This window comes from Nannizzia gypsea, genomic scaffold (assembly GCF_000150975.2).
Source record: "Nannizzia gypsea CBS 118893 supercont1.1 genomic scaffold, whole genome shotgun sequence".
NCBI classification, from domain to species: Eukaryota; Fungi; Ascomycota; class Eurotiomycetes; order Onygenales; family Arthrodermataceae; genus Nannizzia; species Nannizzia gypsea.
The window spans coordinates 1,170,861-1,193,963 of NW_003345201.1; the positions used below are offsets into that span (position 1 = coordinate 1,170,861).

The window sequence follows — 23,103 nt, forward strand, 5'->3', positions numbered from 1 at the left end:
TTGTTCACTTCTCCCGAGTGAGAGTTTGACTTTCAACCGTTTTTCTGTCGTGTAAATCAAGCAACCAATGATATATAATTCAATATTTCTGATATATGCACCAAGCGACAAGAAGCTCAAAGATCGGACGATGCCACTAAAGCTGTACGAGGGTTCTCGCTCGGTGAGTGGCCGCCGCCGTGTTGTATTTATAGCTTTGGCTCCTCTCTAGGGCTGGTCCCAGCTAAACTAGTCAGCTACGTTAGTCAGTGAGCGACAAGAGGGAGCCATAGTTTGGATTAGTCGTGGTTAGAATCCCGCGCAGGTCTCAATAATTTGGTCTTCGCAGGCTTCTCTTTTCCCCTCCAGCCCGCGATTCAATTTCCTTTGCTGTAGAACATCCTGCGTCAGAGTCGCCTGAAGCTGTTAGGGAAGCCGAAGAATAGCTATTTAAGAAGAAAAGTTCCGCTGCGCTTTTTCGCGATGGCTCCAAGGGTATGTACATATATAATGCCCTTCCAAGCCCCACGGCTAGCTAGTGACGACGCTATGGCTGAAGTAGCTGGAGTGACTGTGTATCTGCCTGGCAAAGGAAAAGGACGATTAATGAGGGTGTATAGGTTACTGCTCAACCGTCTCTTGACGCTGTGAAGGATGTCCTGGCGCAGTCAAGGGGGTCCGCGAACCCGCCGAACATGGTCCCGGTGACGGCGTCGATACCTGCAGACCTTCTGACTCCCACAGTCGCATACCTTAAGATCTCAGCAGAGTGAGTTCGATCGGGCAGTCTGTGACCTCTGGTTATACAATTGAGGGCTAATAGCATACTTTTCAAGCTCGAAACGGTCATTCCTTTACGAGAGTGCGGCGACGACAGAGACGATCGGCAGATACAGCTTCGTTGGAGCGGGTACGTATTTAATATCCCACCGTGGGTGAATACATGGCTAATGCGTGGTGATGTCTAGACCCCAAGGATGTGCTTGTATCTGGACCTGGTCATGGGCCGGAATGTGACCCTCTACCGCTGCTTGAGAAGGAAATCTCTCAGTGCCGTGTTGCGACTGTTCCTGGACTGAAGCTGCCACCGCTTACCGGAGGAGCGATTGGATACGTTGGATACGACTGCGTGAGGTACTTTGAACCCAAGACTGCACGCCCCATGAAGGATATACTAGGCATACCCGAGTCGCTATTTATGCTGTTCGACACTATCGTTGCATTTGACCACTTCTTCCAGGTTATCAAAGTGATAACGTATCTCCGTGTACCAGAGGACGACACAGAAATAGAGAGATCCTACGGGGAAGCCGAGCTGGTACTCCAGAAGATGATTCAAAAACTGCTAGATCCCAAGGTGCCCATGCCTCCACAGCCTCCGATCAAGCCTGACCAGGTTTACACTTCGAACATCGGCCAGGCAGGGTACGAAGGCCACGTCCACAGACTAAAGGAGCACATTGGGAAAGGTGACATCTTCCAAACTGTGCCATCTCAGCGACTTACACGGCCTACCACTCTTCATCCATTTAACCTGTTCAGACACCTGAGATCTGTGAACCCGTCTCCATACCTATTTTACATCGACTGCGCCGACTTCCAGATTGTCGGTGCCAGTCCCGAACTGCTGGTCAAGAAGGAAGCAGACAGAATCATCACCCACCCCATTGCTGGCACTGTTCCAAGAGGCAAAACCCCCGAGGAAGACGAGAGCCTTGCGGAAGAGCTGCGCAACAGCCTAAAGGACCGTGCTGAGCATGTCATGCTAGTCGACCTGGCCAGGAACGACGTCAACCGTGTCTGCGACCCAGCAACCACCCAGGTCGACCGGCTGATGGTCGTCGAGAAGTTCTCCCACGTCCAGCACCTGGTCTCTCAGGTCTCCGGTGTCCTGCGGCCAGAGAAGACCAGATTCGACGCATTCCGGTCTATATTCCCAGCTGGCACGGTCAGCGGCGCACCCAAGGTACGAGCCATGCAGCTGATCGCCGAGCTGGAGGGTGAGAAACGTGGTGTCTATGCTGGAGCTGTCGGGTACTTTGGATACAACCGCAGCAGCCTAGACGGAAAGGAGATTATCGACGGTGCCATGGACACCTGCATTGCGCTGCGGACGATGGTTCTGAAGGACAGCGTTGCCTATCTCCAGGCCGGCGGCGGCATCGTCTTTGACTCTGATCCTTATGATGAGTATGTCGAGACCCTAAACAAGCTGGGCGCAAACGTCCAGTGTATAAAGGGGGCAGAGGAGCTGTATCTCGCCCTGGAGAAGGAGTCCGCAGGTAAATAGTGCAACCCGACTAGATCTATCTACATATCTACATATCTCCATCCTCCCTGCATCTTTATCTATCTGCATCATCTACCCTATCCGACCTATCTATCCTATCCACCTTATCTTCATCCTCCTCTACCCCTATCCGACCCCTATCTTCATAGATGTCTATGGTTTATATATGGTGTGGCTGGACAGCTTAGTCAGCACCCCGCCTAACCAACTCAGCCACTTTTCTGCTTCTTCCGCGGCTTCAACGACCAAAAGGCAAAAAATATTCACCAACTTCGGCTTTTTCGACTTCTTCATTAAATAAAGACTTTTTCTTCGTCTTCGTCTTCGTCTGCCTCGTCTTCTTCTTACGCTCTTCTGTTGCTTTTATTCTGCTGTAGCTGCCGCAAAGACATCTTCTCCTGCGTCCTTGTTCTCCGTCACTCAGCGGGTTCCGGCTTGGCAAGTTCCCTCCAGTGGCCCGACTACGTAAGTTCACTTAGCTATTTTATCTGCTCCACGACCATCTACGCGAGCGGACGTCATGGACTGCACTGGCAGATAAACCATCGTCTTCGTTGCCTGTGCCGTGCATGGAGGGAGAGGATAACATTGCTTTTGACACTCCCATGCGAAACAAAAGAAAAGTGGACTGGACCGGTTTACTGAAGGCGCAAACGTCTCCGTTTTAACTAGTTAACTCGTCCTCCCTGCGTGCGCATCTCACGAGCGCATCGCCCGCACTACGCAACACTCCAGTTGTTTTTCTTCCTAGCGACGTCGTTACGTTCAGAGGACTCTCAGATACACGATAGAACGGTTCCCCTCAGTCCCGCTATACTCTCCCTTTTCACGTCGGCCGGTTCCCGAGAAGGACCGGACATTTCGACGCCAGGATGTCGAAGGTTGTGAGGAGCGTGAAGAATGTCACCAAGGGCTATTCGGCAGTACAGGTGAAGGTCCGGAATGGTACGAGTTCTTTCTACCTGTCTGGCTAATGTCCTGTACCTACGGGATACTAACAGTTATTCTACAGCCACCAGTAATGATCCTTGGGGCCCAACGGGCACAGAGATGGCCGAAATTGCCGCTCTAACATTCAACAGGTCAGTGTTTGCCAAAAGACTGTACCGTTCTGAACGGCATGGTAACTGATTCAATTCTCTGGATTAGCCCGAATGAATTCTACGAAATCGTGGAGATGCTGGATAAGCGGTTAAACGACAAGGGAAAGAATTGGCGGCATGTTTTGAAATCTCTCAAGGTCGTGGATTACTGCCTTCACGAAGGCTCAGAACAGGTAGTGACCTGGGCGACGAAGAACCTCTACATTATCAAAACTCTCCGTGAATTTCAGTATATTGACGAGGAAGGGCGTGACGTTGGCCAAAATGGTACGTTTCTGCGTATATCCAACCTTTATGTGCCTATGCTAACCCACGCTATTAGTCCGGGTTGCCGCGAAGGAGCTCACTTCTCTGCTGCTTGATGAAGAGCGATTGAGGAGCGAACGATCTGATAGAAAGCTATGGAAGTCACGATTCGCGGGCATGGACGACGGCATGCGAGGCATCGAGGGAGGTGATATGACACACCGCCAACGTCGACGAGAGCGCCCTCACCGCCCTACCGACGACGAAGACGCCGAATACAGACTGGCCATAGAGGCAAGCAAGTATGAGGCAGAAGAAGATAAGAAACGCCGAGAAAAGAATGCTTCCCGAGATATAGAGGATGACGAGCTTGCCAAGGCCATCAAACTCAGCAAAGAGGAAGAAGAACTGAGAAAACGGGAGCTTGAGGAAAGCAATGCTGCATCTCTCTTTGACGACTCGACTCCTCAGCCAGCTCAGCCACAGCCCACCGGCTACAACCAGGGTTACCAGCAGCAGGGTGCCGTGGACTGGTTTGGCAACCCAGTTGACCCCCAGCAACCAATGTCCACAGGATTTTTGAACAACCAATATGCACAGCCTACTGGGTTCCAGCCCCAGCAGACTGGCTTCAACAATGGCTTTCCCAATGGCTTCCAACAACAACCAACCGGTTTTGATCAGCAAAATTTCCTACAGCCTCAGCCTACTCTACAGCCGCAACAAACTGCCTTTACCGGTAACCCGTACGGAAATGATTTGTTTGGCCAGCAACAACAACAACAACAACCACAGATGCAACCCCAGATGCAACCTCAGATGCAACCCCAGCAGCAGGACAACTTCCTTCAGCCTGGCTCCCATAATCCATGGGCTATGAATCAGCAAAAGACGGCAGAGGCCTTGAAGCCAGCACCAACCGGATCCAACAATCCATTCGCATCATCCTTCACACGCGCCCAAGCCCAGCAATCTCAAGTACAGAAGACCGGACCGCCGTCTCTTAACGCTCTTGCAGAGCAGAAAACGGCAACCCAGTTTAACAACCCCATTATGAACTACCAGACACCTCAGCCACAGCAGCAGCAGCAGCAACAACAACAATTCCAGCCCATGAACAACCAGCAACAAATCAATCAAAACCCACAGCATGCCCGCCTTAACGCGCTCCTCGCCACCGGCGACGGCCAAGACACCTTTGGTAACGTCGGCGATCTACGTATCCCCGCCCAACATACCGCACCGGGTGTCTTCGTCAACTCCGCTGGATCCGGCCTTAATCACATTCAAGCCTCAAGGACCGGCAACAACCCTTTCCTAGCCCAAAACTTCACTGGTGCACCCCAGCAACAGAGCAACGCCGGCTTTGGCTCTCAACAGAGCTTTGCACGTCCAAACCAACAGGGCAGCAACAACCTCATTGACCTATGATTCCCTCATCATCCATTCACACACGCAGCCAACAAATTTCTTTTGTCTTTACCCCTTTCATCCCTTTTTCTTTCTCATTTATCAATATGGTGGTCTTGTATGCCTGCCTGGTTTGACTCTTGCGGCTGTAGGATCAGCGGAACCTTCACCAAGTCGATTTCGGCGATACGACGACGTTGGAAGACCATTATTACTTATTCCGGCCCTTATAGACACGTCGACCAAGCCAACCCTTTCTTCTTCCCTCGTTCTTCTCTGCCTCTCGATACCTGCGAGTGATTCAATTACATTTTGAGTGCCTTTTTTGGTTTACCCTTTTTTTCTCACATCTCACCCGCTACGTTCTATCCGTTGCCCATAACGTTCCTCCACTTATGTGATATCATGTCCCCCGATATGAAGCTTTTACCCCGTTCCTCAAATTGACCCTTTTCTCCCGGCTCCTCCCCTCATCCCTTTCTAAACTATATATCCGTGCATATGTCTTACCTATAATTCTATTCGTTCTCCTATTCCAGGGTTCTTTTATCCAAAGGGTGATTGTTGGTGTTAAAAGTCTCCTTATTCCTCTACTCTTCCTTTCTAAGAAACATTCAGATCTATCCCCCCCTTTCTCTCGTGTCTTACCCACCTGGTATGTATACGCAGTAGGCAAGCTACTCCTTCTCGTACTTAACATTATTGTAGAATCTTGGAAACCATCCTTCTCGGATCAATTGTCCTGCAGACAATTTAGTCCTGGTAGTCCCCACGTCGTCATCCATTCAGATGTCAGCAAAGATCTCGCAGAAGCCCGTTTCCCAGGCTAAAAAACGAGCATCGACCGAAGCATAGCCAGAACAGCCATTTTCTCCTCTTCACTGAACACGTCAATCCCCTCGTTCCTTCGTAGAGATTGTTCTCTTCTTCAAATGCTTGCTCAAGAGGCGGAAATACAGTGCGGTTTCCAAGAAGCTGACCTCCTTCGTCAAAGTATTCGTGTCGCGCATCCCATTCTGCCCACCATTCTGGGGGCAGCGACGAAATCCCGAGGGTATCAATTTGCTGTGAAGCTATATCATCTTTTGTCGCCAGAGTACCATCAAAGAGTGACCGCATTCCAAAGATAGACCAACTTGCACAGGCCAAAGCCCAGACGTCAGATGCGAAAGAGAGATTCTTCCCTAGAGCAAAGAGGACTTCTGCGGCTAGACGGCGAGGGGAACGTGGCTGTCTTCACCGGGACGACTATCAGTTTCCGGGCTAAAGGCTTCCTCGAAATCCACCAACATAATGTTTGCCTCGTTAGGAAGAATGTGGTCTGCATGTTTTCCTAGCCATGCTAGTATGACTCCGTATATGGGAGCGTTTGGGGGGAGAGGTTCCCCATCAAGACGTACAACAGGTGCCTTGCAAGGTTCTCCGAACCGGTTGTATATATGTTCCGGCAAGAACTTATCATAACTAGACGGTAAGCGGAAAAGGAAATTCTTAAGATGAAGATCTAGGACATTTCTGTCAGCGCAGATGATTAAAACATAGACCAGACGAGCAAGCTTACCAGCGTGAACATATCCATGGCTATGGATATATTCAACAGCCAAAATCATCTGCGCAACAACGGCACGAGCAACGGGAATCTTAAAAAAACAGCAGAATTTCGCGTCTGCTACACTGCAGCTGGCTGTCTGACTAACGTAGCATCGATGACGGCCATTTGGGCCCTGGATCTCAAAGTCATCCTGAATCGTAGGAAGAATAGCCAAGCCAGGTTGGGTATTAGGCCGATATTTAGTCAACCGATGTAGAATCTCGACTTCTCGAAGCGGTGCATCAGCAGTACAGATTTTGACCACAGAATACGCTGCCCTTTGCTGGTCATATGCAAGCCAAACGGTAGAATACGTCCCATATCCTAGCTCATGGACAACTTGATAACGGCTATGAAGTACATCTCCAATGAGGACCGGATGATAGCCGCCGGGTTTATATCTTTCCAGCTTTTCAACGTCATCAATATATTGGTATCTGCAATGAGTCTCTAGATCTGAAGCAGGATTAGAGCAATACATAGCTACAGGTTGCTGCCAAGTGAAGTGCCGGTTTGATATCAATATTGAGTGATATGCAAACAGAGATCTTCGTGGCCGAAGAGGAGCGAGCTTCCATGAGGCTGGACGGCATATCCGTCTCATGCTTGCACGGGTAAATAATACGGTAGGAAAAGAGAAACTTCTTCCAATCGACTTTATCCAATAACTTTAGGATAACAACCTTATAAAGGAACTCTTCCCAGGCCATGAGACCGGAAAAGAAGGGGTCTATCGCTTTTGTTGCTGAAGAGGAAGCCTCATGAAGCTGTACGGCAAATCCGTCTCGGGGTTGCGGTAAATGTGAGTATACCCTGCATACCAGCCACCCGGCCGGTCAAAGAAGCAGGGAAACACCGGGAATAATGAATGAGAGCTTCTTCCACAATCATAGCCACAGAGCGAAGTTAAGTCGATAATACGCAGCTTTGTCTTTGGTTGGTGGCTTCGAAGGCAAACCCGGAGCTATTTAACTATAATATAGCTAATAACTCAGTACCTCAGCACGAACCATGGAAGACGCGTTTAGTGTTTATCTCATTAAATCCAAACGTAAACTTGTAGACCTGTCGACCTGTCGACCTGTAGACTTGTAGCTGAAGTCATAGTGTGATTGTTGTTGTTGTTGTAGGTCGCAGTCGAAGTTGGTGGTTGAAGCCAGCATAAAAGAAATACAAAAAAAAAAAAAAGGGACCACAAAATGCTTGTTGCTGCCTCGACCGAAAGAGGAAAATTCACACATCCACCAACCCTTTTTGTTTTCTTCTCCTTCTTCTCCCTTGATTATAAACTACAACTCACGGTTGATTAAGCCAGCAGCATCCATGGCCTGACAGTCCTTTTCTCTTCTATTGATTCCACTATTTCTACTCGCCTTACGAGCTGCCAGACCGGAGACTCGATCCTTGTTTATCCGTAGAGTTGTTTGTTTATCTGCGGCGCCCGCTACCGTCGGGCATTCACCACCGCGCACCGCCAGTTTCATCCCACCAAGCAGATAGACACTCGCATTTTTTTCACGTCTTGACGGGTATTACGGTTGCTGATATTGAAAGTACGTTGCTAGCGGCATTCCTGGCTGTTCATCACCGGGGATACCCCCGTTTTTGTGTTATCTTGACTGACAGCTGAATGATTCCTTACAGGCTGAACCAGACCATCCTTATACACATAGATACTTGCACAAAGCGAAGCCATGGCCGACCAAGAGGATTACTCCTCTCTCCCTCTTACGGAAAGATTTGCGCATAAGGTGGGCTTTGACGCGGCACCCTGCACACAGAGCAAACAATTGACACTGGTCGAATTCTGCATTAGATATGGAAAGTACGGAAAGAGGGCTACGAAGAGGCCAAAAAACAATTTGAAATATCCCCAGATGAAGACGCTCCAGTGTTTCGACCGTTCCTACAAGATCCGTCTATTTGGAAGGGTGTTGTCGCGGATACGAACGTTGCTGCTCAGCAGGAGGGCCTTGCTGCATATTGCTCCTTTTTACAATATTCAGGCTACCAGGCCTGCAACAGGTGTGTTGGCTCTATAGAGACTACACACAGTACGCGTTACTGACTGATTCTATCACGGTTATTAGAACACGGACTGTTACGGCCGCACCTATAATCGAAAAGGGCCTTCCCCAGACTCGCCCCGCTGCAAAAGCGAGTGCACTCGAAGCGCTGTTGCTTTTTATCGAGCTTGATAAACCGGAACCAGTTGTTGAAGAGCTTGTCGCTGCACTCTCGCATAAGACACCAAAGGTGGTGGCTGCTGCTCTAGCAGCCCTTACCGCTGTGTATCATAACTATGGCATCAAAGTGGTTGAAACAAAGCCGGTTCTGAAAGCTCTGCCAAAAGTTTTCAGCCATGCAGATAAGAACGTGAGAGGAGAGGCCCAGAACTTGACAGTGGAGCTTTACAGATGGCTCAAAGAAGCCCTTAAAGCCACCTTCTGGAATGACTTAAAACCGGTGCAACAGCAGGACCTAGAGAAACAATTTGAAAAAGTGAAGCAGGACCCTCCTCCCAAGCAGGAACGGTTTACCCGCACACAACAAGCAGCCATGGCTGAAGCCAGTGCAAATCCTGGCGCTGAAGATGGAGATGATGCGGAGGGTGAGGGTATAGAAGATGATGGTGAAGTCGATGTCTATGATCTAGTGGAAGCAGTGGACATAATAGCAGCGGCACCAAAGGACCTGCACCAGAACCTAGCATCATCCAAGTGGAAGGACCGGAAGGACGCCCTGGACGATCTATACAAGGTTGTCAATGTTCCAAAGATCAAAGAGGGAAATTTTGACGAGCTCTGTGGTGACCTTGGGAGATGCATGAAAGATGCGAATGTCTTGGTAGTGACAGTCGCAGCGAACTGTATCTGTGCGATCGCAACTGGACTTCGACGGGCATTTGCCAAATACCGCGCTGTTGTGATGCCGCCAATGTTGGAACGACTGAAGGAGAAGAAGGCCGCCGTATCAGCCGCACTAGGCCAAGGATTAGATGCCGTGTTTTCGTGCACAAGCTTGAGCGAGTGCCTGGAAGACATCCTTGGGTTCTTAAAGCACAAGAATCCCCAGGTGAAGCAGGAAACCTTCAAGTTCCTAGTCCGCTGTCTACGAACTACCAGAGATGTACCTTCGAAGGCGGAAGTCAAGTCGATAGCTGAGGCAGGAACGAAACTCCTCACAGATTCAAGCGAAGTCACTCGATCAGGAGGTGCGGAAATATTGGGAACTCTCATGAAGATTATGGGTGAACGCGCAATGAACGCATATCTGGATGGACTAGATGACATTCGAAAGACCAAGATCAAAGAGTTCTTTGAAACGGCAGAGGTTAAAGCGAAGGATAGGCCAAAGCCCATCATAGGCCCACCAAAAACTACCGCTACGCCAGCAAAGAAACCAATCGGTAAGAAGCCACTGGGTGCTAAGAAACCTGCTCCTTCCGCCGCCGCCGCCCCAAGCGAACCTCCCGCGTCACCAGCACCTGCGAAGAAGGCTGTCCCCAAGATAGGAGCCCCTCGTGGCCTAGCTACTCCCGGATCCGGATTGAAATTGAAAGCCAAACTGGGCGGACCGGGTGGTGCTGCTTCACCACAGCGTCGCGTGGTATCACCTCCAATGGAGGACCCAGCGGCGCTTCCTCCACCACCTCCTAAATTTGGAATTGGCGGTGGTGGCAGAGGCCTAGCTGGTCGCCCGATAGGCAAACCAAGTGCGCCTGTCCAAGAGCAACCAATTGCCCAAGTTCCCACTGGTTTATCTGCTATTGAAAGAGCCGAACTGGAAGAACTTCGAGCAGAAAATGCAAGACTATCTAAGTTGACTGAAGATCTACGAGCAGAGCGATCAAGACTATCGTCTGAAGTCCATGAACTTCAAAATCAAAACGCTCAGCTGATAGAAGACCATACACGAGATGTGTTAAGCATCAAGGCTAAAGAAACTCAACTAGTTCGAGCACGAGGTGATGCAGAGACCGCAGAACAAAGCGTTCAAAAGCAGCAGCGAGAGATCGAGAGGCTGAAACGAGAGCTTTCGCGTGCTATGAGAGCGGGAGCATCCAGTCCGCCAATGACTATACCTGACATGAGCCTCAATATGGGCATCAGCGATAATGCAGGCATCTACCAAGATGATATGCATCGTATCAACGGGACTCCCTCTCGGGCCAGCCTTCACATGGGATCTAGATTCGAAAGCGCGCGGCCAAGAAGCTTTGTCTCATCAAGCCCGAGTGAAGAAAAGGAGAACACAGGTATGGTTTCTCCAGCTTTGAGCGCTGGGTTCTCAAGCCGCAGAAAGTTTAGCCCACCAGCTGGGTCTGCATACTCTTCAGGCAGGGGTAGCCCGGCAAGGACTTCGAGAACACCTACAGGCGATGGATCCGTATCAATCGAACCATCAGAAAATTGGAAGAGAGCCGCGGAAGTGACAAGCCAGTTGAAGGCTAGAATAGAGCAGATGAAGGTAAGCTTGATATCATGTTCCTTTATACATTGTTCCTTACCTATATAGTAACTAACGCAAAAATGTAGGCAAGACAAGGCTTGTCAAGACCACCTCCTTCGCATTAGTCTATCCGTCAATTCTACTCGGATATACACTATCTCTCTCCATCCCCTAACATGTTCCGTTCTCCAGCTTGTTTTATGAAATACCCATTCAGTTCACTATTCAATTTCTCGACATATTTTCCGCATGGTCTTTTCTCTCCTTCTTTCTTTTTTGATTCTCAATGCGTATATGATGAGGGTATAGGCATAAACAATGGGGGAAACAACGGGCCATGGGTTAATTGTTATTAATATTCTCTCTCTCCCCCTTTCCATAATTTTGTTTCTTTTTCATGGATTTTTTTCTTCCCCTGCGGATTGAACAAATATAGTTCCTCAACGGCGGCTAGCCCACGGCAACTTGATAAGAGCCCAGATTTCCATTTTACTCCAGAGAGAGAATGTGAGGTATCCATATGGACCTTAGGATTTAGAGCATTGTACACCATGATTGCATCAGTAGAAAAGGGTTACGATTATTACGGCTAACTTATAAGCATGCATACACTTGTCTTCATAAAACCGTTGACCTCATTTCATTAACATGGGTATATGTAAGATGCAAAAAAATATAAAAACAGGAGGTAGGCCTTGGTAAAGGAATCAGGTCGTTGGAGGGCGAGAAATGCGTCTCATTTCTAAAACTAGGAGAAACAAGATCTTTCTTGTGTTCCCGGGAGGATCAACTTTACCCGCATCCGCAAAAGAAGAGAAAAAGACAACTTTTTGAATGCCATTTCCCGTACCTATAACTCCATGACCTGACTCAGAGTGACATGATGGAAGAGCTAAGGACCGTTAGGCAGCTTAGATCTTGATGGCATTCTCAACGGCCTTGCGCTTCTTCTCCATGGCAGCCTGGGCCTTAGCGCCCATGATACCACCACCCCAGTGGCGCTTGGCCTCCTCGTACTTCTCGCTGTATCCCTCCTTGATGGCAGAGACGAGCTTAGCGAACTCGGCCTTGTCCTCACCACGGACTTCAGTGATGGCCAAGACAGCAGCAGTCTAAAGACACAGTCGTTAGTAGATGTTGATAGACAAGAGTATTATATAAAATATATGCCTACCTTCTTGTGGACAACAGTTCCGAGTCTGGCCTTGCCCTTGATGATGGCGTATGGGACACCCATCTTGCGGCAGAGAGCAGGAAGAAAGATGACAAGCTCAATTGGGTCAACATCGTTGGGGATGAGGACCAAAGAAGCCTTCTTGTTCTCGATCAAACCAACAACGTGGTTAAGACCGTACTTGACGGCATATGGCTTCTTGCTGACGTCCTCCTTCTTCTGACCGGCCTCGATGGCGGTAGCCTCCTTGTGGAGACGCTCCTTCTTCTCAACCTTGGACTCAGGGCGGTACTTGTTCAAGAACTTGAAGGCCTGGGCAGCAGTGTTGCGGTCGAGGGTGTTCTGGAACTGGGCAATCGCTGGTGGGACCTTGAGACGGAGGTTGAGGACCTTTCGCTGGCGCTGGAGGCGGACATAGGCGGGCCATTTCACCATACGGCTAAGGTTACGGGTTGGCTGGATGTCCTGACCGATGCCGAAGTTGCGTGGGCGCTTCTCGATGAGAGGGTTCTAAAAAAATTGTCAGTTAGTACAAAACAGGTCGTACCTTTGAAGAACATCGAGTAAAGATATTAGTATCAACTCACCTTTGGGCCCTTCTTGGAGCCAGCCTTGCCCTGTGGGAAGGGGGCGGCAGCAACTTTCTTTCCACTCTTTGGAGGCTATCATTGAGAAAAGAGGACATTAGCGAAATGCATTCACTAAGCATCGCATCTTCTTTGATCTCTAAAGAGGATAACGGTTATTGCATTGCTGCAATTCCCGTCACCTCAAGCCAAGTCAACGCCTCCTTCACTGGCTCTTGGAGAGCAGCGCGGTGTGACGGAATTAGACCTGTCGACAGGACACTCCCATTTTGAGTCGTGCTCTCAACGGGGTATACGGAGGTCGAGAAGAGGATCTGAGGATTCACGTAGGATACTGTATTCTTACCATGTTGTCGAGTCGAGGAATACCGGCGTCGTTGGTTGTTCTGGCGATGAAGAAGTCAAAGTGCGAAAAACGAAGATCAAATATTTGGACGCCGAAAAAAGAAGTTGTTTGTGTGAGAAAACCTGTCGCTTTTTTATTTCTCCGAGTACCGATGCCAAGATTTCAAGCCCTAATCACGTGATATAGTTTTGGAGACGCCAAAGAGAGAGAAAGGGACATCTTGAATCCTTGAAGATGATGCAAAAGCCCGACTTGATAATGAGTACTCCTTGTTTGCTACTTATTGAATAAGTACACTTTGCATATATTCATGAATATTTCAACTACATGACATGTTCTTGGTGTAGAACTAAACTACCCGCCGCGGGCGGCCATATTTAACCGTTGTAACTAACGTGGACATGGTCCCTAAGATACCCAGTTAACAGAGGAACAGGGCGACTCCGATCATGCGGCAAGTATTCAGAACTTACCAGTGGTTCTCGGTGATGGAGCCACGGTCTTCCATCTGCCTCCATTTAGACCAAGGGGCAACCGCATCTCTGGATGGGTTCCAGATCTTCTGTCCCCAGATGACATACATCAAATTGAGGCTCTTGCGGTTGTTCATAACCCACTCAGCAATGCTGCGGCCAAATGCATCTCTGTCGCGTTTCTTTACAGTGGCATGTCATGTTAACTTACAGCCTTCCTACTCCATTCTGCCATTAGGAAGGGAGGGGAGGAACTTACGCCGCCCGCAGATGTGCACATCATGTCGGTTGCAAGGCCACAGCAGTGCTCGCTGTTGCTTGGGCATGGGCAGTCTCGGATGCAGAAAATCTCTCTGACCTTACCCGGGTTGGCGGCTACAATCTTCTTTGCGCCATCCACAGCGGTCTTCTTGCATCTGCCAACAGCTGGGAACTTTGGCGGAGGGAATGTCCCACCTCCAGTTCCTTTTGGCAGGCAGCATTGGAAGTTAGTGGGACCAGGGCAGAGGCCGGCCTGGGTGTTTCCAGTCGAGCAGGTGGAGACGAAACGACAGTTGCCGCCATTACCACATGAAGTCTTGGAACAACATTTGATGTCCGCAGGAAGACCGGGGCAGGCGTTGGAGATATATTTTCCGCCAGCTCTGGTACAGCTGGAAGTGGAAATACAGGTTCCAGGGGCACCTCCGCCACCAGTGCAAGGTCCATTGATTTTGGCTGCCTGCACACCGCTGAGGGTGAGGATGGTATAGGTGATAAGGTGGGTAAATTTCATGGTGAAGGCTGTTTGTTATCTGCTGGTTGGTAGTAGAATGATGCTTCTAAAGGGGAGAAAACCAAGTGGTATTTATATTCGACGAGACCCGTTATTTTGGCATAGATACCCATGAACGTTTCTAAAACGGATGATTCTTTCTCTTAGCAGTTATGGCTTAAACCTTTTCCTGAATGATAGTCTAACCCTAAAACCCAGCTTCGAAGACGGACATGGCTTTTCTTCCTACCTAACATGTATGAGTGGTATACGAGACACGGTCCCCGTATCCCGTCTTGGGTTTCTCCAATGTAGCACTGCATATCGCCTTAGGTGTTCTAGAGTAGTGGAGACGTAGCCAGGCTCGAGTGAGTTCAGAATGGAGACTGTAGGTTAGTGTGTTTGGATATTCATTTCTATCCTCGCCCCGAGGCCAAAGTAGATAATTTGACTGGCTAAATAACCCTAGGGTTTTATACCCGCCTAACGGGGTAAAATATCTACCCTCCGCTATCAATAAGCCCTTCACCCGTGAGAGATGGAGTTAGTGGAACTCCAAAAGCCTGGCTGCCATTGAATACCAAATTTCGGCATACGTAAGATTCACTATAGCTGAAGCTAATTGGAAGCTATGATGTAGGTACTTCTTTCACCTCATAACCTTGCAGGATAAGACAGCATATGACGGATTCTGGTCCGTGAGCCAAAAAAGGGGGCGCCGTTCTAGCTGGAGCTGCTCGCATAGTCTGCCTTGTCTGCCACATGGAAATAGCCGGGATACTTTTGGATATCAACTATGTCATAGCATAAGGATAGCTCTGATAGGCAATATCAACGAATGGCGTATCCAAACGATACCTATAAATAACTAATCGTGAACTCTGAAGATCATGCTTGGCAAGTTGTGGGGAGGACAAGGCATTGAATAACTATGTATCAAGGCTAAAGGGTTTGATACGAGTCTTAGACAGGTTGGACCATGCAAGTATGGGCTGCCATTTGGCACAGACATAGTAAAAGGTACTGGTTGTTGGGCAGTTGAAGAGGTCGGCCGTAGAAACCTGCCTACGTTTGAATATCTACCGAGCCTTGTCGGCTAAACTCCCAATCTCGATAGCTACATGTAGCGAACGATCCATGAAAATGTTGTTTAGGACCTGCGGGTTCGGGTGAATGGCAGGTGATATAGAGGGTGATATCATATTAGGCGTCATATGCCATACGATTTGCGGAGCACGAGCAGCTGGAAGCGCGGCCGTAGAGCGTCGAATATCTCTTCGATGTCTTAAATTAGAGTTGTATCCGAAGCCATTAACCCCATCGTCGGAATAATTCGTCTACTCGTCGAATGGGCTGACTTGTTCTTGCTGCATTCCCGATATGCTGGCGAAGCCCTCGGGAAACACCAAATATCTTTGTAAATAAAAAAAACCGTCGCCATCCTTTCACCATCCAGTTTGAACGCCAATTAAACTCCATTAGGCGGTCGCCGAAGGCCGCCGAGGGCCGCCGACATGCCATCCATATTCACCTCCAAGGAACTCCTAAACCGGGAATTCCTGACCGTCCAATAGCAGAGCTAGCACTATCAACGACCTTTCTCTTTCCTCGTGGTCCCTCTAGCGCTCTAGCCCCTTGGACTATCCGCTCGAGGTTCGTTTCTATCACCACGCCACCAACAATCATCTCTCCCAAAACTGCATGCATCGTCTCGTAGCCGAAGATAAGGTCAAGTTCGCAAACATTCTCAAAGAGACGGTCTAGGGCTTCAACAAAAACTTGGATCAAGTCTATCAGCGCGAGAGGAGACTCTGTCGATGTAGATATCAAGATAAAAGAGAGTGTAGCGTAGGTTCGGTATGTGATTTGGGTGGGTGCATCGGAGTGGCTGCCTGAAGAGCTGGTGCTCGCGCCTTGTGAAAGTAACGGGGGTAGTGGAAGAAAATTGCACGCTGAAGCCGGACGCTGCGATACAAGAGTGTATATCTGTGATATGAGGGACTGTTGGGTTTGCGTGTCCTGGTTATCATCCCCATATTAGCTGGTGACCAAGGCGCATCCCGCTGGTATGTAGATTCATAGTTACCAGCTGAGTATAGAACTTTGTTAGTCTTGGTTGACCACTGTTGTTGAATACAAGCACTGCGTTAATCATCTTTGCGCTATCTTCTTATCTTCTGTGTAGCTAGAGTGTATTCTCAGTTGTCTTCTGCTCTGCTCTCTTCTTGTCTTCAAGTCTTACTGCGATGTTCGGCTTGTGTTATCGAAGCTTTATCAGCATTTCTTGGCATCTTGATGCTGTTTGTCTTGTTTGTTCTCATCTCGTCCTGATATCGCAAACTTGAAGCTTCGTCGATTCCTCGCGAGGCATTCAAACTACTTTGCTCTATACTACACTCGTTTTCTATACCACTTTTACTGCTCATCCCAGATCTCCAACGGGATATACTAAACCCTCTCGATCCATGAACAGCCCAACCAGATAATGGCTTCACGCCCCGCGTTCACTCGCATTTCCAGACGCCTCGTTAATCCTATACTCCCAGAGCTATCGAAAAGACAGCCGTCGAAACCTAGTGCGCCCGATAATGGTGCAATTCCCGCTACAGAGGAGGCTTCGAGGCTAGGAAAGCAGCCTAGTTGGAGATCAAAACTTCAACCAGAAGATTACTGCTCTTACAGAGACCCTACCATTCCAGTATCCGAACAACTAGAGTATGCGAGGCGGTTTTTTGCCAAATCAAAACATTCACCTATTCATCTCTGGACGACAAACCTATTCCGAAAAATTCCTGAATCAGATACCCCGGAGGTGGTGTTTATGGGCCGATCTAATGTCGGCAAAAGCTCAGTAATTAACATGCTGGTTGGGGAGGATATCTGCTATACGTCAGCAACACCCGGCCGGACACAAACTATGAATGCGTTTGGAGTCGGAGGACTGAAAGGTGGCGAAACAAAGATCAATATAATTGACTCGCCTGGTTACGGCAAAGCTAGTAGACCAGAATGGGGACATGAGCTGATGAAATACCTAAGTAAAAGAAAACAGTACGTAGGCTCTCGTTTCCCTTTTGATGGTGATTGTGGGATGATCTGACTCTGTTCAATCTCGCCAGATTAAGAAGAGTATTTCTGATTATCGAGTGCAAGGCTGGTGTCAAGCATTCGGATAAGGAAGTCCTCTCCATCCTTCGAGAATTTACTATCCCTCACCAGATTATCGTCAGTAAAGCCGATCACTTTATAACTGAAGGAAGGGCAGGAGACCACAAGGCGCATCGTACTGCTAGTTTGAAGCAGTTTAGAAATATTATTGCTCGAATCAGAAAGGAGGTTACTCCCACTCGAGAAGAAGGAATTCCGCCTCTGGGCGACATTTTGGCTTGCAGTAACAAAATTCGGATTGGTGAAGGCCATAATAAACATCCCTTGGGAATTGATGCATTGCAGTGGACTATTCTACAAGCTGCTGGCTTTGGCTATCAACCATCCTAATATCGCGGCTCCAATGAAGGGGCCGTTGGGTGAAGGAATACTCTATTCTTGCATTACCTTCTACGGTTAGTAGGTGGACTTTAGCTTTTATTCATGTTCATATTTGCCAGTGTTAGGAGTACGAGAGCAAATGTTTTGAGGTCATCATATAGAGTGGTAAGGATACCGGCGTTTATTGTATGCATCCGGGAACTTATCTGTACTTAAAGAAATCTGTGAATACTATTTTCCGTTCGATTCTAACATACAACTAGCTGGACATTAGCAAGTAGTAGAGGATTCACTGGCAAGCTAGACGGCAAATAGTGGGAATCAAGCATGAGGTAGACATTAACAGACAGGGAAAGTTACATAAAAAGGGGTACTCATACAACCGCATTTGTGGGCTTATAACTCGAGCAAGAATAGATAAAACGCAAAGGGGTATGTGGATGACATGCAAAAATAATTAAAAGAAAAAAAAAATCAAACAGCTAGCCGCTCCCCTTCTTATGAGAAACAAGAGAGTAGACTCGCAACTCTCCAGGTGGGCGAAAATAAACTAACTCCATTATCACCGACAAATAAGTAAAAAGAGCAGTATCCGAGTATGCGAAACCGTTAGTAAAGGGCATAAAATGCATGTCGTCCACGCTATGCGATGCATCATGGGATTGAACGCGTAATTGGTAAAGGGTGAAGAAGATATCGTCTAATAATTATCGGATGTGTTCGAAGATAATTGCGGTTTGAGTATGTAGATGTGGTTGTGGTGCGTGTAAGCGCGAAATTGTGCGCAGGAGCAAATAAACTTTCGGACTAGTAGCTGGCTATTCGGTTTGGATGGCGGGTTTTTAGGTTTAAGAATCAGAGGCTTCCTCTTCCGCGGGAGGTTTAGCATCGTCGCTAACTTCTTCACCATTTTCATCAACGACTATCCTCTGACCAAGTTTATGTGCAGGCGTGCCATCACGATAGGCACCGAAGTCGAGAACCTGTAAATAGACTGTTAGTTATCGTAAATAAATAAGAAGGGTGCTGCGTTAATGCAAACCTCAATATATGTCAGACGATTGCGTTGCACAGCTGCAACGCACCGTCTATCATTAAATCTGACTTGCCAGACTCCGCTGAGGTCAGTGAGAAGGTCCTTCAGGCATTCCCCAGTTTTCACGTTCCACATTTTCAGCGTCCTATCGGAGCCGGAAATGACTTTCTGGGAATCGTGTTGGAAACAGGTGATGGCATTTGTATGTGCGGTCAATGTGTTCTTGCATTGACCGTTCTCCGGATCCCAGATTCTTAAAGTATAGTCTGCCGCAGCGGAAACGAGGCGGCCAGCATTCAAGTCGAGAAGACCAACAAGAGAAGTATGCCCTTCCAAATTATACAGGACAGCACCAGTGTCAAGGGACCAAATTTTGACCATGTGGTCCATTGAACCACTAATGCAGCGATTTCGTTTATGATCCAGAACCACACTATAAACTTTGAAACTATGGCCTTGAAGACAATGAATGGCCTCACCAGTGGATATTTTCCAGACCCTAACGGTGCAGTCATAGCTGCCACTAACTAGGGTATCACCGTGGGCAGCAATAGCACGGACTGAGTGTGTGTGTCCTACCATCACTCTAACAAAGTAAGGGCAAGTCCCATCATCCTGTGCAGGGCCGGCCTGGAAATAGGTAGGATCACTGGGCATTGGCAACATCCACACTCTAAGCGTAGAGTCGCGTGACCCAGTAATAATCAATGGTTCCTTGGGCATCATCTCTGGAGTGCCATCTGCGAGAGTTCCAACCTCTGCCGGCAACAGGATTTGCAGACATCTAACTGTAGATGTATGGCCATGGAAAATTTGCGTACATTTTGCGCTCTCAATATCCCAGACACGAACGGATCTATCCGTTGAACCTGACACAAGAGTGTTACCATAATATTCCAGAGCCCAAACGCCTCCCTCATGGCCCTGAAGGGTTGATTGAAGCGCTCCAGTTTTGGTGTTGTAGACATTGATGTTGGTGTCATCACTTCCAGTCAAGATCTTGTCGGTATCGAATTGCAAGCAGGTAACGACATGGTGGTCATGAGCACGAAATGCAAGATGCAATGGTTTTGCGTCTTCCCGCATCCAGTTATGTTTAATTGAATAATGTCTCTGATAGAGTGTCTTATAGAGATGTAGACTCTTCAGGGAAGGTAACCCAAAATCGGGATAAGGAACAGCTATAGCTGCTGCATTGGCTGCAATGAACGGATTTTCGCTGGCAGTAAGCTGTTCTTGTAGCCAAGGAGTGGCTTTATCTTCCGCGGGAGATGGAAGGACCGTCTCTGCACGCTTGGCAGATCTTCTACCACTAAGATGAGTCGTAGCCTTGCGTTTAAGTTTCCTTGGAGATGGAGAAAACGGCGTTGGGAGCGTAGACATCTTGGAGCCTGTAATCTCTGGATGCCATGCGCTTGAGGAGGAACATTCGCTATCAGATGATCTGAAGGACTGGATGCGAAGATCTTTTTCACCATCACTGGGGGACATGGAGAATTGCCATCCCCAACCTTGTTCGATGGCTTGCTGTAATTCCCCAGCAGGAAGAACAAATCCATCGGCAACGAAATGTGCCTTCCAAGTCTTCTCATCCGAGTTAATGATATGCCTCCATTTTCTGCAGACCTGGGAAGCTCGACACATGGACTTCACATCAAGATATTTCACAATATTCAAACCAAGCTCTAAGGGTAAGTTAGACAGAAAGTCGCATTTTAAAGCGGGATTAACGACACTTGCAACAATATGCAGGGTCGATTTTGGGCATCTGCGGAGAAATTGATACATCATGTACGACTTGAGCTCATCTGGTATCGCTTCGAAGGAATTCAACATGTTCGGCATATCAAGCACCGAGGAGTTGGGTGACAATGGAACGCAGCCCCTAGCGGCAATCTTCTTGCTGTAGTCCACTATTTTCTTGACCTTCTTTGCACGAATGCCTTTATTCTTGAGTTTCGGCAGTTCATCTAGGCTTGAATCTGCACTCCCGTCATCCGTCGAGCCCGAAGCTTCCCTCAATTGCTGCGCGTTCATAAGAGCTATTGGCGAGAGACTGGGGCTTGGTAAGCACATATTTTGCGAATCTGAGGGCTCTAGTCCGAGCAATCCTTGTTTGTTGCGTCGCGCCTTCACCTGGGGTTTCAATTTCATAGTTTTTCGTACGTTGCCATCAATTGATCCGTTATTTGACTGGGTATTTCCAGAACGGCCAGCCGTCTGGGTGGAAGTTATGTTGGGCTGCCTCTCCAGAAGTGGGGACTTCTCTGGACCATCTCCACAACTATCTCCGTTGCTCTCTTTATCCGAAGGCGCCATGGGGCTAACTATTCCGGAGGCACTAGGCGACTCTTCGTGGTATTGTTTCCCTAACATTGAGCGGGTCCGTTGGCTGTGTTTTCCCTTATTGCAATGCAAAAAGCTTGTATTCTCCGTCTCTGGAGTTGCTAGGCCCAGATCCCGCTGGGGCAAATCATAACGTCGTGATAAAACTGGTTGCTCTGAGCCAGTTTGTGGTAGCTGTTCTTCAGAAGCAGTGTGAATCGTGGCAGATGTTGGCTTAGTAGTAGGATTCGACGTAGTGGAAGGTGAACGCCGTGCGTCTGATGATCTCGAGGGTCGACTTCGGATTAGTAGTTTGGAGTTTGAGGCATCGGATTTGCTGCTTTCTGGTATATCTCGAAGCGTCGAACGAATAGCTCCTGAGGCTTTCAGCGATTCCTGTTGCTCGTTAAACTTATGTGACGCGTCAGTATCTACTACAAAATGCCTCCATTAATGAGGGCATCAGAAAATCTTACTTTGCTCAGTATACCTGGAACGTCGTCCGCCTCATGGAAAATAACCGACTTCCCGTTCAAAACAAAACGTATATCACGAAGGGGCGCTGGGGTCGGCATGGATGCTAACGGGTAAATCTTTGGGTCCAACTGTCCAGAAAAACGAGGAGGTCTCATCACAAATGGCGGAAATTTGGTTGTGGTAGTCGTGGTGGTTGTCACAACAGTTGTTTGCGTGGCCGGAGCAAACGAGAACTGGCCCACGGTGCTGCTTGATGGTACGCAGTTGTCTGACTTCTGTGTTGCGTCCTCTTCTGATACCGAGTTAAAGCCGGACGTAACGGCAGGATCTGGTAACGACGGTTCGGCATCATTTGTCGGTGAGTTGGCGGGTTTCCGCGTGGGTTTCCCAGATAGTGGAGACATACTGGTCGTTGTCGAGTTGTGCATCTTGTAGAAGTTGCGGGTGAGATTGAGATATTGGGTTTTTTGTTTTTTTTGTCTTTCGTTCGTTTTTCCCTTTTCTTTTCTTTTATTTGATTCGTGGCACATCCAGAAGGCAGTAAATGTAAATAATAGGACAAAGAATGGGATAGATGTTGCGGCCAGGAAAGGCGAGACGCCCTTTTCAAGCAGTCTGAGGCGACGGCAACATCCGCTCTTCGAGTTGTCGTCTTCAGATCATATCTGGCAGGAGGCCGAGGCAAGTTATCACGAATGCACCGCTATAGCAGTCAAGTGCCGGGACAGTCGTGTAAAGGCAACGGGGGGAACACGTCCAGTCTTTTTACATCGAATCGACTCTGGATAGCGTTAGTATTCGGCAACAAGTCTTAGATGCGGGATGGGGACGTACAGTAGACAACAGAAGACAATAGACAAGCAAAGCAAACGCTGTCACAGCGAGGTATCGGGTATCTGTCGCGAGGTTGTCAACGCGGCCCGTCGAGATATTTTGATAGATGGATGAGGGGAGCGAGCAGGAGGAAGGAGAAGGCGGCGAGACCTTCTTCGGTCGGTCGTGGCTGGCAGAAAAGAAGCGCGGTGAGAAGACCCGAAACCGGTTTAGCGCGTTCCGGGCCCAGCTTCCCCCATATAGAACTGATTCTTAAGATAAGATTAGAGATTTTTCCTTCTGAAGACAAAGACGGGGCATAAAAAAGGGGTGCCAACGAGATGAGACACGAAGAAGCGGTAGTGAATGCCCGAGGGTTTCACTTTCTTCCATCTTTTCACTCTCACCGGATTCTGCTCGCGTACGGTATATATAACTAACTGTGTCCGCTCTCCGTGGCAAGGCGTCTTCCGGGCGATATGTTGTGGGTTTTGCCTTGCTTCACGTGCAGTAATAAGAGATGGAGTCCATCCCACAGCAGCACGAAGCAGAGAGAGA

At 48.4% G+C, this 23,103-nt stretch overlaps 9 protein-coding genes across 9 annotated transcripts; 4 read left to right on the forward strand and 5 right to left on the reverse strand.

Annotated features, from left to right (window-relative positions):
- Nucleotides 1–462: 462 nt before the first annotated feature.
- Nucleotides 463–2,269, forward strand: MGYG_00424 (anthranilate synthase component 1; the record flags this gene model as incomplete). The annotated part of the gene is made up of 4 exons (XM_003176288.1): nucleotides 463–474; nucleotides 600–748; nucleotides 816–889; nucleotides 948–2,269. 4 exons carry the CDS (start codon nucleotides 463–465, stop codon nucleotides 2,267–2,269), a joined length of 1,557 nt encoding a protein of 518 aa, XP_003176336.1.
- An 872-nt stretch (nucleotides 2,270–3,141) lies between these two features.
- Nucleotides 3,142–5,049, forward strand: MGYG_00425 (epsin-1; the record flags this gene model as incomplete). The annotated part of the gene is made up of 4 exons (XM_003176289.1): nucleotides 3,142–3,214; nucleotides 3,282–3,351; nucleotides 3,419–3,639; nucleotides 3,695–5,049. The coding sequence occupies 4 exons, from the start codon at nucleotides 3,142–3,144 to the stop codon at nucleotides 5,047–5,049; spliced, it is 1,719 nt and encodes a 572-aa protein (XP_003176337.1).
- Nucleotides 5,050–5,820: 771 nt separating this feature from the next.
- MGYG_00426 (CMGC/SRPK protein kinase) lies at nucleotides 5,821–7,100 on the reverse strand (the record flags this gene model as incomplete). The annotated part of the gene is made up of 3 exons (XM_003176290.1): nucleotides 5,821–6,258; nucleotides 6,381–6,532; nucleotides 6,590–7,100. 3 exons carry the CDS (start codon nucleotides 7,098–7,100, stop codon nucleotides 5,821–5,823), a joined length of 1,101 nt encoding a protein of 366 aa, XP_003176338.1.
- A 1,213-nt stretch (nucleotides 7,101–8,313) lies between these two features.
- MGYG_00427 (spindle pole body component alp14) lies at nucleotides 8,314–11,196 on the forward strand (the record flags this gene model as incomplete). Its single annotated transcript, XM_003176291.1, has 4 exons — nucleotides 8,314–8,370; nucleotides 8,436–8,644; nucleotides 8,710–11,089; nucleotides 11,158–11,196. The coding sequence occupies 4 exons, from the start codon at nucleotides 8,314–8,316 to the stop codon at nucleotides 11,194–11,196; spliced, it is 2,685 nt and encodes an 894-aa protein (XP_003176339.1).
- Nucleotides 11,197–11,982: 786 nt separating this feature from the next.
- On the reverse strand, nucleotides 11,983–12,959 carry MGYG_00428 (60S ribosomal protein L8; the record flags this gene model as incomplete). The annotated part of the gene is made up of 4 exons (XM_003176292.1): nucleotides 12,929–12,959; nucleotides 12,833–12,907; nucleotides 12,246–12,755; nucleotides 11,983–12,183 (listed from the first exon to the last, which is right to left on the reverse strand). Exons 1-4 carry the CDS (start codon nucleotides 12,941–12,943, stop codon nucleotides 11,983–11,985), a joined length of 801 nt encoding a protein of 266 aa, XP_003176340.1. The 5' UTR covers nucleotides 12,944–12,959.
- Nucleotides 12,960–13,555: 596 nt separating this feature from the next.
- MGYG_00429 (hypothetical protein) lies at nucleotides 13,556–14,426 on the reverse strand (the record flags this gene model as incomplete). The annotated part of the gene is made up of 3 exons (XM_003176293.1): nucleotides 13,556–13,586; nucleotides 13,652–13,833; nucleotides 13,911–14,426. 3 exons carry the CDS (start codon nucleotides 14,424–14,426, stop codon nucleotides 13,556–13,558), a joined length of 729 nt encoding a protein of 242 aa, XP_003176341.1.
- Nucleotides 14,427–15,932: 1,506 nt separating this feature from the next.
- Nucleotides 15,933–16,560, reverse strand: MGYG_00430 (AP-3 complex subunit sigma; the record flags this gene model as incomplete). Its single annotated transcript, XM_003176294.1, has 2 exons — nucleotides 15,933–16,424; nucleotides 16,492–16,560. The coding sequence occupies 2 exons, from the start codon at nucleotides 16,558–16,560 to the stop codon at nucleotides 15,933–15,935; spliced, it is 561 nt and encodes a 186-aa protein (XP_003176342.1).
- Nucleotides 16,561–16,890: 330 nt separating this feature from the next.
- On the forward strand, nucleotides 16,891–17,903 carry MGYG_00431 (GTP-binding protein engB; the record flags this gene model as incomplete). The annotated part of the gene is made up of 2 exons (XM_003176295.1): nucleotides 16,891–17,456; nucleotides 17,525–17,903. 2 exons carry the CDS (start codon nucleotides 16,891–16,893, stop codon nucleotides 17,901–17,903), a joined length of 945 nt encoding a protein of 314 aa, XP_003176343.1.
- An 839-nt stretch (nucleotides 17,904–18,742) lies between these two features.
- Nucleotides 18,743–22,136, reverse strand: MGYG_00432 (WD repeat-containing protein pop1; the record flags this gene model as incomplete). The annotated part of the gene is made up of 3 exons (XM_003176296.1): nucleotides 18,743–18,877; nucleotides 18,937–21,666; nucleotides 21,732–22,136. The coding sequence occupies 3 exons, from the start codon at nucleotides 22,134–22,136 to the stop codon at nucleotides 18,743–18,745; spliced, it is 3,270 nt and encodes a 1,089-aa protein (XP_003176344.1).
- Nucleotides 22,137–23,103: the final 967 nt, after the last annotated feature.